Consider the following 12,973-nt stretch of genomic DNA (forward strand, 5'->3'; position numbering starts at 1 on the left):
GGTGAATCACTGCAGATTAAATCAGAAATTAATGGCTGTGAAAGCTGAGGAGATGTCTGGGGAAGCTACTGTAGGCACTGTCCTCTCTGCCACTGGTCACAGCCAAGGGACAGTGTGGAGCTGAGTGGCTATTTGATCTCTCCCGGGATGGCAGGTCTTGGGATGCCTGGCATTTAATTAGGATTTTATTAGCACATCATATTTTTTTCTTAAATTGCATTTTTGGTGCTTCATTTTATCTAAGCAGAGCATTTAATAATGTAATGTAATAATTAAAGGAAATCCCAGATCACTTGACTGGTGGCAAATAATTTCACTTGTCCTTAAAAATTTTTAGATACCTATTCATACCTCTTGTAAGAATTTGTCACAAGCTGTTCTCCAAATACATTTGAACAGTGGCAGCATATGCCTGGATTAGACTTTGCAAAGAATTTGATCCACTTATTTCAAAACACTGAGTTACCTGATTTAAAAGTAATCTTTGCATTCAGAAAGTGGATAAGATCTGCTTTCAGAAATTTACTGATAACTACAAATTCACATTTTTCTCCATATTTTTTTCCTTGGTAAAAGTCACCCAATTTTGCTCTCCATTAGTGAAATTAATATCCTTCCCACACCTTCATGTCACAGAAAAGAAAGAATAATTCTGTGGCATTACACCTGAGGGTCCATATGCTTGGGTCAGCTGTATACAAAGCCAGAGCAGCTGCTGAATATAGATACTGCTTCTAACACTGTGTATCACAGAATCACAGAATGGTTGGGGTTGGAAGGGGCCTCTGGAGAACACCTACTCCAGCCTTCCCAATGAAGCAGGTTCACCCACAGCAGGTTGCACAGGATTGCATCCAGGTGGGTTTTGAATTTCTCCAGGGAGGGAGACTTCCCAGCCTCCCTGGGGAGCCTCTTCCAGTGCATGGTTACCCTCAGAAGAAAGAAGATTTTCAGAATGAACTTCCTTTGTTTTAGTTTGTGACAACTGCCAATTGTCTGCTCCACACTCTTGACACCTACCCTTTAGATATTTGTATGCAAATATCTCCTCTCAGCCACCTCTTCTTAAGGCTGAAGAGGCTCAGCTCCCTCAGCCTTTCCTCATAAGAGAGATACACCAATTCCCTAATCATCCTCCCAGCCCTCTGCTGGACCCCCCTCCAGGAGTTGCATGACTGTCTTGTATTGAGAAGCCCAGAACCCGACACAGCACTGCGGATGTGGCCTCACTAGGGCTGAGTAGAGGGGCAGGATCCCCTCCCTCAACCTGCTGGCAATAGTATTCCTAACACACCTGGATACCATTGGCCTTGCCCACGAGGGCACACTGCTAGCTCATGGTCAGCTTGCTGTTCACCAGGACCACCAGGTCCTTCTCTGCAGAGCTGCTTCCCAGCCTGTACTGGTGCCTGGGGTTATTCCTCCCCAGATGCAGGACCCTCCATTTGTTTGTCTGAAGTTCATCAAAGTTCCTCTCCACTCAACTCTCCAGACTGTCCAGGTCTGACTGAATGGCAGCACACCCTTCTGGTGGATCAGCCACTCCTCCTGGTTTTGTAACATCAGCAAACTTGCTGAGGGTACACTCTGTCTCTTCACCCAGACCACTGAAAAATAGGTTCAACAAGACTGATATATCTATCAGCTTCTTGCTTTTTGCAAAGGAAAATAATTTCTCCTCATTTGAAAGACCTAAAAAAAAAAGAGATAGCACTAAAAATTGCTGATTCTAAGATATTACCAACAAATAGTGCTTTTCTGATTTCTCTTTTCATTTGAAAGACCTAAAAAAAAGGAGCTAAAACCAGCTGATTATAAGATGATGTTACCAAAAAAAGTAATGCTTTTCTGATTTACATCAATATTTTTTATTAATAATTATTATTTTACATCTATCCTGCGCTTTCAGACATAACTGTTGAGTCCGTATTTTGTAAAAAGCAACTTCCCATTTTTTCCCTCTTTATAGTATCTAAATATTAAGAAGTATCAGTTAGGGAAAAAAAAAAATTGAATCTCTGCTTTATTTATTAAACCCTCTGGCAGATAAATTCTTTCAATCTTTTCTAATGTTAACAGATACAGATAGTAAACCAAGCAAATGAGCCTTCCTGAGCCAGCTGTCCTTTTCAATGTTATACAGCTAATCAAATGAATATTTATTATATTCTCAACTCTCTAAAAGTGCAAGAGTTTTCATTCAATCAGCAGGTTCCAGAACATCAAGTTTTAATAGGAAGAACATATTAAATGTAAACATCTGTAATTTCACTGCTATTGAATAATCTAAAATTTGGAAAACTTGAATGTGGTGGACTTTTATCAGGACTAAAAAATATTTTCCTGATAGTGATGGGTTATTTTATGTGACACTATTTAGAAAACAGAATTCTGGGGCACGCTGCATAGTTACAGATGAAAATAATCCCTTTTGTTTATTACGTTAATGAATCTGTGAATTGAAACTTACCACTGTGTTCTAATATGGAGCATATTTGCTTGCATAGCAAAGGCATAAGGAGCTAGGAGGGAAGGATTGCCCACATATTAGAAAGCTGAAGATCTAAGAAAAAATTAATGGAACTTAGGTACTTCAATTCAAGCTTCTCATGAAAGCAAAATGGGCCTTGTGGAATCATTAGAAAAACCTTGATTCCCTTGATGGATTTGTGCTAAGAGAACTTTCAGTGTTTGCTCTTTGAAAATGCAAGAGCAGCAGCTGTAGGTCCAAATGACCTATTGAGGAACATTCTGGAGGACAAAAATCATCTAGAGAAGGGAGTGAAGTGGTTAAGATCTTCCATGCTTTATGTCCACAAAATATCAAATAGGTAATGGCACATTTCATGCCTGCAAACTGCAGAAATATATTTTGATGATATTAAAAATCTCTTTCATTCCTTAAGGTTATTTCACTAGGATTAATTGCTTATGTTGATTTGAAAAACTAAATCATGTAGCAATTTCTTTCTGCTCCAAGTTACACTATCAGTTTAACATGCTTAGAAAGTGTGCTTTTATAACTGAAGAGGCAGAAGAACAGCTTAAAGTTGAATATCAAAACTACATAGAAATGAGAATCCAGATTCCTTGCCCAAATGTTGCAAATATCTTCCATGGGGGACTCACACTGTGGGTGGGTTTTCACTGCTTATGCTCCAAAGATGTCCCAGGTGGGATAGACAGACATCCTTTTTTCCAAAGCTCTGTTTGGAATTCTTCTTTAGAATTTGTAGACTGGTCACAGAAAATTACGTACCCAGGCACCATCTTACCCGGGAAAAGCATGGGAGAAATTGCTGCACAAATAACTCAGCTCACACAGTTATCATTGATCAATAAGCTGGTTTTTATACTTCAAAGAAACTCTAGGCTGAACGGGACTTATTTCAGAATGCTGTTTTCTGCAGTCAGACGAGGCTTAGCTTGGATTTATGTTTTGTAGTTAAGACTGCATGTTTTGAGAAATGAAAGAAATTTTTTTCATTAGGCTCTATTTTATCATACTTTGAAAATCCAGCAGGCATTGGCATATGCAGCGTAGGGACAAATTAAATCTACAATTCCTCTTTTGCTAAGCAGAAGGAAGATCATAAAAAGTATGAACAGTCATCTGCCTCTAATTTTTTGAAAATTGTTTATTGATTATGCCTGTATTTTCAGTTCATTTACACTTTCTAACTCTGCTAATTGACAGTACCTGCTACAGTAAAATCCTGGAAATATTTCCAATTTTCCAATTTCACTGGAAGTTTCAAGTTAGCTGGATCTGTTTACAACACATGGTTTATTTCTATGGAGACTAGGATGTTAAAAGATTTACAGAGAATCACAAGTTCTTTTCTTAGATGAAGTTGCATCCCAAACACATACATTAAAAGTGGCAGGAAGATATAAAGTAGGCGTGGACAAACGTACTCCATAAAACTCTGGGACAAGTTCATAGAGAAATCTCATTTTGGTCATTTCCAGCAGGATGCAAGTGCTTTTCCATGGGATGTAGATATTTATCTTGATACTCTAAAAATATTTCCCTAAATGTAATGCAAAGTGTAGATTAATTAATTAAATTTTAAGTATTTTAGCTGCAATTTCTCCTACCTGGAAAAGGGATGAGAGCCACAGCACCCTTTAATGTTGGAAGACGATGTGGGAAAAGGCACAATATATTTTAGAGGCAATGGAAGTCAGTCCTTTCACTAGAAATAGGTCAGGAGCCTGAACAGGTGTATTTTCTTTTCTTAATTGCTTAGCACTCTAAGGTCCTCTGCAGTAGGCAAAATGACTTGCTCCTGGATATACCACTCAAGGGCAGTTCTTTATTTATCCACTTTATCTTCTTTTACTGATAAAAATTAGAAGCATGGCTGACCTTTTCTATGCCCCTGTTTTGCCCTGTGAAATCTCTTCATTCATTCCGTGTCATTTATTTTCCATTCCTGATCTGCCCCACATCAGAACTGCAGTTCAGTGCACGATAATCTCCTGTGCTGGATTAGAGAACATCCCAGGCAAAGCTTTGACAAACAGGAAACAAAATTTCTACCATTATTGACACAGGAAAATAAATGTGCCACAAGAATTGGATGTTTAAGCAAGTACCAGTAAGTAAAAATGACATCCAGATCTAATGGCTGGCTCCAAAATACTTAAGATTTGCTTATTAAAATGGCAGCTACTACAGTGCTGCCTATCACAAAATGTGGAAAAATAGTCTGTTCTCTAATTATGGCTATAGTCTGTCCTCACTCTCTGTATCAATAGCAAAAAAACTGCATCTAGCATTTTGAAAATTTCTGTAAGGCAAAGGCAGGCCTGTAAATCAACAGTAACAACAAACCCCTTTGCAAAGCATGTGTGAGAGACTGTAATAGTTACTGGTTTAAATATTCTTAAAATCACTGAAGTACTTTTGTCCACTGTAGCAAATTGTGCAAAGAAGCAGCTGCTTACATAAGCCCAGCCCTTCCTGAACATGCCTACTAATTTGGGCTGTGACAGGAACTTGAGATAAGATAAAGGTGGTACCAGTGTCCAATTATCTCAGGTGAAGAATGTATCCATAAATGTTAGAAACTGGAATGCTAATGGCTCAGACAATCAAGGTGCAAGCTGATGATGTGCAAAGTAAGGAAAGAGGCAAATCCTTTGAGGCAGGGTAGTGTTTCCCTATCCTTAAACAAATGACTCACTGCAATACCTCTCCTCCAGGGAACTACCAGAACAATGAACATGTAGCCTGAAGACATTAATGTCTGCTGATGGGCCATAATGGACTCAACTGTGCTGATGGAACAGAAAGCTGTCTTAAAAGGTGTAAAAGAGTCATGAAATGTTCTGTGATCCAGTATTACATCATTCATTGTAAAACTCCCCACTCCAGGGGAGGTACCGGGGTGTTTCTATCTAGTACAATAAAAATCCCTGGGACTTCCCTTAGCACCATGGACTTCTTTGCTCACCACAAAGATTTCTTCCCACATCACATGGGACTTACTTTACCACCACAGGCTTCTTTTCTCAAGACACTCTGTAGCTTCTTGCCTCACCACCCAGGCTTCTTCTCTCACAACCCAGGGCTTCCCTCAATGGATCCAGACTGCAACCATCCCTTCAACAAGACAGGACTCTCATCGCCAAGAAGACCACAAGAAGAGGATCAATGGGATGCCCCTGGAATCCATGGAGTGGTGATTTTTATCTGCTTATCTGTCTGTCACTCTCTTTCTCTCCCCCCTCTCTCTTTTTTCCTATTTCTTTCTATCTCTCTCTACCTCACATTTACTGTTAAATAAAAATCCGTACTGTTGACTTCGGCGTATGTTTTCATTTGCAACTTAATTTGGGCAGAGGCATCTCTCTTTAATAATTTAATGAACTGGATCATAACAGCATGTCAAGAAAAAAGTTGACCAAGACCCTAAGCCTCTTGGAACAAGAGTGACATCTTTTAATTCTGGGAGCTTCTGAGCCTTTCATGGCAACTGGAGTGTGAGCTTTTGTGTAAAGCCTTGAGTTTTAGGTCAACTGCAAAGCAGCAAACCAATGAACCTGCAGCTCTGCAGCTAGTAGAAACTCTGTTGTAATGACTACTTCAATTTTAACAGTCCTTGAAGCACAAGCACCTAATGACAAAAAGAGCACGCTCCTGTACTCAGCAAGAACTGTTGGAATTTGCTGGATTGTAAAACATAATTTGTAAGCGTGATTTCAAGAACAAGGAAAATACTTCCTTGTTTAAGGAAGATTAAGTCCCTTCTTGAGTAAAAGTGGTGATGATACTTCCAAGACCTCAAGTCTTTTGCTTTTACAAGAAAGTAGAGAGGGGAATAAAGTCATTAAAATAAACATTCTTAAATCAAAGGAACTCTTCCTCACTTTGCCCTGAGAATGCTCCCAGTGAGACGACTTTTTAGGCTACGCCATTCCTAATAGTGTCTGGCATTACAAGATACTTCCTCTTCTGACCTATTTTGCCCATTTTGATTCTTTCAGAATTGCTTTGCAATTGCAACATTAACATTTAACTCCATATGCCTACACAGCATCATTCTGTGCCACAGGGGGACACAGGAGCTGGCAACAAGTGCACTGGCTCCAAAACCAGGAACACTGGAATAATGGCTATGCTCCTCTTAATAAAGCCAAAAGTACTTACCCAAATTAAGTAAAGAAAAGAACCTCTCTTACTTTACAAAGAGTCAATGATTTTTAGACTGTTTTTATGACTGATGAAAGATCATGTAATTTTCAGCATATTTTTTCTACTACTGTTTTGTAACAGAGTTCACATAGAAAGGCTATTTTCTTCTCTGTTCTGTCACTGTCTACAGCAAAAGTAATTATTTTGTTCATTGCTGTTCTTGTAAACTTAGGATTTGGTGCTCTTTGAGATCACTGAAATTCAATGCAGTTATTATTTGAATAAATTCACTTGTCACTTCCATAGCAGCTGTAATTTTCCTTTACTACTGGAGATGTCCAGCTGAGCATCAACAATGACTACCTATGTAGTTGCTTGTGCAGAAAAAAAAGTACTGCAAGAACATGTTGGAGGGTATGAGGCAAAGCTGAATCTTGAACCTGGATCTGCAGTCTTCAGGAGAATATTCCAGTCACAGAATTTTTGATTGTTTTAGAATTTTCTCTTTCTCTTCCTTTCCTCATTCCTTCTCCTTCTCCCCAACCACAAACTCTACCTATGAAATAATTTTCTTGAAAAATTCTTGACTGATTTAGCTGATTAATATGTATATATCTCAATGTCCTCTATGGATTTTTTTTTTTTTGTTTTTGATCTTCTGCATAAAACTTCCAGTTGGCCATTATATTCAATAAAGTGAAAACTCAGAGTCTCAAGAGGCTAATTATCTACAGTTTTGTTACAATATTAATTCTGGCAATCATGGAGTTTTAAAATTCATCTGAGGTAACATGAAAAGCAACTCTTTTAATAACTGCATGATCATGAAATACTGCAAAGAAGTTTTCTGAGATAATTTGCTATTGTGAGATAGGGTTTTCCCCATACTCTCTTAGCTGGCTTTCAGTTATGAATTTAGAAGAGCAAAGTTTGGCCCTAACAGTTGAAACTGCGATTTTGTCAGGTGCCAGCCTTGGGCTTAAGAACAGTTCCTTCAAAACATGTTTTGAATACAGGGAAAGGACTGCATTATGGCTGCAACTTGCAAAATTATAAATGTTCTCACTTCTCTAGGTTTTTCATCCGTGGTTAGCATTCACAGTTTCAGGTGGATTTGGTAGGGTATGTAGATTACTCTCAATATGAAGCTTTTTTTGCTTGCTTCTTCCAGTGAGCTCAGCTCTCAGTTGGTTAAATGTCATTGGAAAGACCCAAAGGCCCCCCTGCGCCTGCAGCTGCCACTACCAAAGGGTTTGAGTCTTCCATAGGTGCTATATCACATCTGCCTGGCCTCTCCCTAGATCTACCCAGGACATCTCAAATGGCACCAGATGCCTGTATTAAAGCAATAAGATTGACTCATAGCAAACATTATTTTTCTGAACAGAAAGCAAGCTATAATTATTAAGGGCAGATCTTGCAATCTGGCTACTATTGAGTAGAGAGAGACACATCATCTCCCTGTACTAAGCTGTAATTTTTATGCTCTCTATACTCCAACCAGTTAAAAAATCAGCCTCTCTGCACCTGTATCTAACCAGTTTTCCCATTTTCCAGTTACTTCTGCAGTCTCCTAACTGGACAGCTGCTGTCATAGGGTTTGCTGTGATTTAAGATTTTATTACAACTTCCTGAACTTCATCCTGATTTAGTAAAAAAAAATCAACGAAACCCCCAAAAATTCACTTGTACATGGGGGAATAATTTATTAATATAAACCTACTGGTTACCTGCAGAGTGTCTTTGGGACATAATAACAGATAAAATCTACTTCATGGGTGAATCCTGTCTTACTCTGACCGCCAAAGGAGTGTGTGAAGCACAGTGCCCGAGAGGCCAGAAAAACCTTTGGTTTTGTCCAAAATACAACAGACAAATAATGCTCCTGAAGCAACACTGAGAGTACCTTCCCTTTCAATCTCTGCAGTGACAAATTATTAGCAGTTAGGTTTAAATTAATTTATTTCCTTTTATTTGGGGCAAACTTGAAAAAGTATAAACTGAACAACATGATTTACTTACTTATTGTGGACCCAGATTCGGGCCTGTTCAGGGAACTGATGATAACGAAGCCAAAGCCCTCATTCTCCTTGCGGTGGATCACCACGTCGCTGGTTTGCAGGCTGTGAGACGCGAAGCCCTCGGGGGGAGTAGCGTTGCTACTGGAGGCAGCGTGATTACTGTTCGCGTAAGTGGTGTAATCACTTCTTGGAGAACTGTGGTGCGTAGACACCGAGCCTGGGCTTCTGCCATTCTCTGGGCAGGGTTCTCCTACAACATAAATCGCGCCAGTGTCACAGGCTGACTTGCTCAGTGGCTCTGTGACTTACAGTGCATTAGCTAATGCAACATGAATACAGTCAACTGTCTACAGCCCAGACTACTGCAAGCATTAAACTAGGAGCTGTAATAGATGCAGAGAGACAGGAATCCACACAATTATGCAGAACTTTCAAGGGTAATCAGATAAAGCAAGCATGAGCCCTCACTGCTAAGCTAGCCAGAAGAGGGGAAACTAAAGTGAGAAACAGTGTCTATCTGAACAGCAAAAACATTAGCAATCACTATTCCCTTATCTGCTGCTTGATTTTTCATCAAGAGGAAAATGTGACTCTAATCCAATATAAAATTATTTGCGTTTGGATTACAGGAATTTAAGCAGGGAGTTAACATAGAGTAATTAGGATTAGCTGCATTATGTTCTTCTTACAAGCTGATTAGCATGCTCAAAAGATGTTCATGGAACAGAGCAGTTATACAATGAAAAATGATCACAAGTAGTTTTTCTGTGGATGTCATGGCAAAAGCAGTGGTCATCTAAAGAGTTTGAAGACGCTCTTGTCTGGCAAGTTCAGAAGGGCAGAAGTGAAAATGGAGTCCATCCACACCTCAGTATTGCTTTACAGTAACAAAACCAGGGAACAAGTTAAAACTTGTGGGATTACACATTTTTTAGTGCAAGCATTTTGGCAACTGAAAACAGTAAAGTTACTTCTCCAGATGGGAAAAAAGATTTATATTCCTTGCAGATCTAAGTTGTTTACACAAATCAGAATTTATTGACAGTTTAATACAGAACTTTCAGATAAATGTAAGTAATATGTTTTCTGTTCTGAGCAACGAGAGTGGCGGAGTCATTTTACTGAACATGTGAGGAGCTCACGCATACACACATACATCCTAGGTAGAGAGTTTGCAAATTAGACCTTCCTTGTGTATATATTAATAAAATAAACATCATCCAAGGACAAGCTGTTGTTTTCTCAGTCAGGTGTGTCCTTTAGCGGTTCTTCTGCAACTGTGAAATAAAGTAATTAGAGAGTATAAAGAGGAAGAAAACCAAACAATTATTATACTCCTGCTTTAGAACTGAAAATCTCCAAGAGTTATTGAACCAAATCTGCAACCAAATGCCATAGTCAGTGACAAGAGAGATCTCATTTTCTGGCTGCCACATTTCAGAAAGCTGAATATTGTTTATGTCAGTATGGCTGCAAAGAAAAAATTATCCTACTCTGTAGAATGACCAAAGTCTGGCTTGACCATAAAGGAATGCAATTGAATGCCATTAAATATAGGAAAAGAAAGATAAAGGAGGAAAAGTTTAAATGGCTATTTGACTATCAGGTGTGAAATAGACATTCATCAGAAAAACTGCATTTTGCTTCTGGCTGTGAAAAAATGACATTTTAATCCACATTGTTCTGAATACCACATTTTCCTAATCAAATTGTTTTCTAGAGCTTGTGAATTGTGATTTTCTGTTCCAGATTTGGGTAAGTGTATGTGGAAAATGGTGGTTCCAGGTGAAGGCTAACACATCAGCTGCAGACAAGTAAGGAAAACCCCAAGCCCCTCGGTTGTATACATTCATGCTAGTGAGAAATTCCTGTGAAATTAATTGGCTTGATGTATTAGTACAGAGTTTTGCAGTCACGGTCAACATCAGTCATTTTAAAATTTTTCCACAAAGCTTATGTTGTAACAGACCACATTAAAAGCTTGTTCAGCTCCTGCAATGCTTAAATCTTAATGAGTTACACACTATATTCCCTGGTGTGGCCCTCTCAAGGCCCAAGAACAACTTCAGGTGTTTTACCAGCTTGCCTCGTCCTCTGTGCTAGGAGACCAGGCTGGCTAGTAGACCCTTTAGTATTTAACAAGCAGCAGCAAAGGCTGGCACCCACTCCGTGCTAACCCCCTCGCTAATTTTGCCTGCGTTCTGTACAGCCGGCTGACCTGGGGAAGGCGCTAAAGGCAAGGACTCAGCGAATTACCTTGGTTATTGGCCATTTTCCTCGCACTGGGGGAGCTGCGAGGGGGCGTCGCGCCGGGCGCAGGGGGAGCTTTCTGGCTGGAGGACTCTGGAGTCAGTAACAGAAGAAAGTCAGTCCCGCGAGAGAGCGGCTGGCAGGGAGCTGTGGTGCCGCAGTGGGAGGGGGACTGAGAACACGAAGGTGAGTGGGAGGGCGGTTTTTTGGCAGGGGAGTGAAGGGGAATGGTGCAGGCAGCGACAGTGGATCTAGGGCGCGGGGAGGCAGAAGACAGGACAGGCTGGGAACGTGGGTTTGCTCATTTCTGGTGCCTCAGTGAAGTGTACTCACCACAAATGCTTTAAAAGTTCTTAAATAAACTTCTCTCCTCGAGCAAGTGAAGATTGCAATGGAACTGCATTAAATTCTCCCATTAAAGCTTTATTAGATGCTGCCACACACTCCTCCAGGTTCCGATGTTTGAGACCAAGCTAGTCTAAACATCTAATTTACTACAAACACTTCATATTGTTTTAGGTTCATTTTCTGAATGTGTCTCCTGGATGGGAGAATCTGGCCCTGTTCCTAGGAGCCACTTGTGCACTACAGAAGGTTTTCAGCCAGCTTGTGTTGCAATTCAGGGGGAAATTTCAGATGACATAAGTGAGACCAGAAATGGGCTTTTAACACACACAAGAGTGAAATGAGTTCCTGCCCTGAACAGTTAACAGTCTTTGAGCCTTTCTCTGATTGCCTATTGACACAGTCAGCTCAAATGGCTTTAACTTGGGTGAACAATTAGTCCCAAAAGTGCACAAGAGGAGACAGTACAGACCAAGACAGCATGGAACAAATCCAGAGCACTCATGATCACCACACCAGGGTTGCCAATATTGTTTCCACTTCTGAAGGAAACAACACTCAGCTGTAGTATTTTTGTCACAGAAACAAGGGACACATTTACAGTTATTCTTTTTGCAAAATGACACCAACATTCACTTTTATTTCCTCTATTTTTTAAGAACAGCACCTGTTTGTGCTGCTAGCACTGGGATCTGTTTTTCATTTCACCTTTCCCAGCCTTCACTCACCCGTGGGTAGCACCTTTCTCCTCACAGTAAGATTCACTTGCCCATTTCGGGCAGCATTATGCATAAGATCAATCACATATCGGTGGGTTTTGCCGGCCACTGGAATCCCATCTACATACACCAGCTCATCACCAGGATGCAGACGACCATCTCGGTCTGCTGAGCCCATGGCAATTACTGCTCCGATGAGAATCTAGGCAGCAAAGAAACAAAATCCTGTCATTTATACACTGAGCCTCCAACTTACATGAATGTTACGGTGATTTTCCCTTTCTTCCAAAATTAGGCTAGAGATTTAGCACAGGTGAAGAAATTGTGTCTGAGAGCTGTGCTTTCTTGCCTTTGGTAAGAAGGTAAGATGTTTCCTACCTGCATAGGAGTGACACACCTGAGAATCCTAATCTAAGGAAAATCTGCTTGATACCTTCAAATCAAGACAATCTGTCGCTGAGGAGTGTGGAGTTATAAGACTACATTAAACACAAGATCTAAACATTAATTCCATGTAAGGATCCTTTTGACTTAAAATTTGTGAGTCTGTATATTTCTTATCAAAGGTTCTTCACTGCTGTGTGATTTAAACACCCAGAATTATACACCTGAGATGATTAGTGGAAGTGACCCCACCACACTGAGGTTGCTTTCAGACTCTTTAGGAGAAAAGAACTGCTATATTAAAATGTTTTTATTTATAATGAATAATTCCTTAGGTAGTGACTGATTAACAAAATGGAAAAAAGGGGAAAAATGTCGGCTTGTCCTGGGCAGATGCTGTTTTCCCAAATCAAGATTTAAATATAATTTGTATGGGACATATAAACTAGTAAAAATCTGTCCAAAAACTTTAAACAATTTTCTCCACTTTATATACATATATTTTCACATAATTTATTAGAAGAAGACATATATATTTTCTCTGTGGAATAACTAGTAGAACAGCTGAGCTTGATTCAAACAAAACCTGCTTTCTTTGAAAGAATATTAAA

General features: G+C 39.7%; 1 protein-coding gene across 1 annotated transcript in view; it reads right to left on the reverse strand.

The window, feature by feature from the left end:
* The window catches only part of LOC114067798 (membrane-associated guanylate kinase, WW and PDZ domain-containing protein 2-like), a gene marked incomplete at its 5' end in the record, with an annotated part of 514,387 nt that overhangs the window by 53,440 nt on the left and 447,974 nt on the right, over positions 1-12,973 (reverse strand). The window contains 3 exons of the mRNA XM_027903479.1: positions 8,666-8,914; positions 10,921-11,007; positions 11,988-12,180. Of these exons, the coding sequence (XP_027759280.1) occupies positions 8,666-8,914; positions 10,921-11,007; positions 11,988-12,180 (529 nt within the window). The remainder of the gene's footprint in view (positions 1-8,665; positions 8,915-10,920; positions 11,008-11,987; positions 12,181-12,973) is intronic.

The sequence above is a fragment of the Empidonax traillii genome, unplaced genomic scaffold (genome assembly GCF_003031625.1).
Source record: "Empidonax traillii isolate 1590-97213 ecotype Southwest subspecies unplaced genomic scaffold, ASM303162v1 scaffold968:size590757, whole genome shotgun sequence".
NCBI lineage: Eukaryota > Metazoa > Chordata > Aves > Passeriformes > Tyrannidae > Empidonax > Empidonax traillii.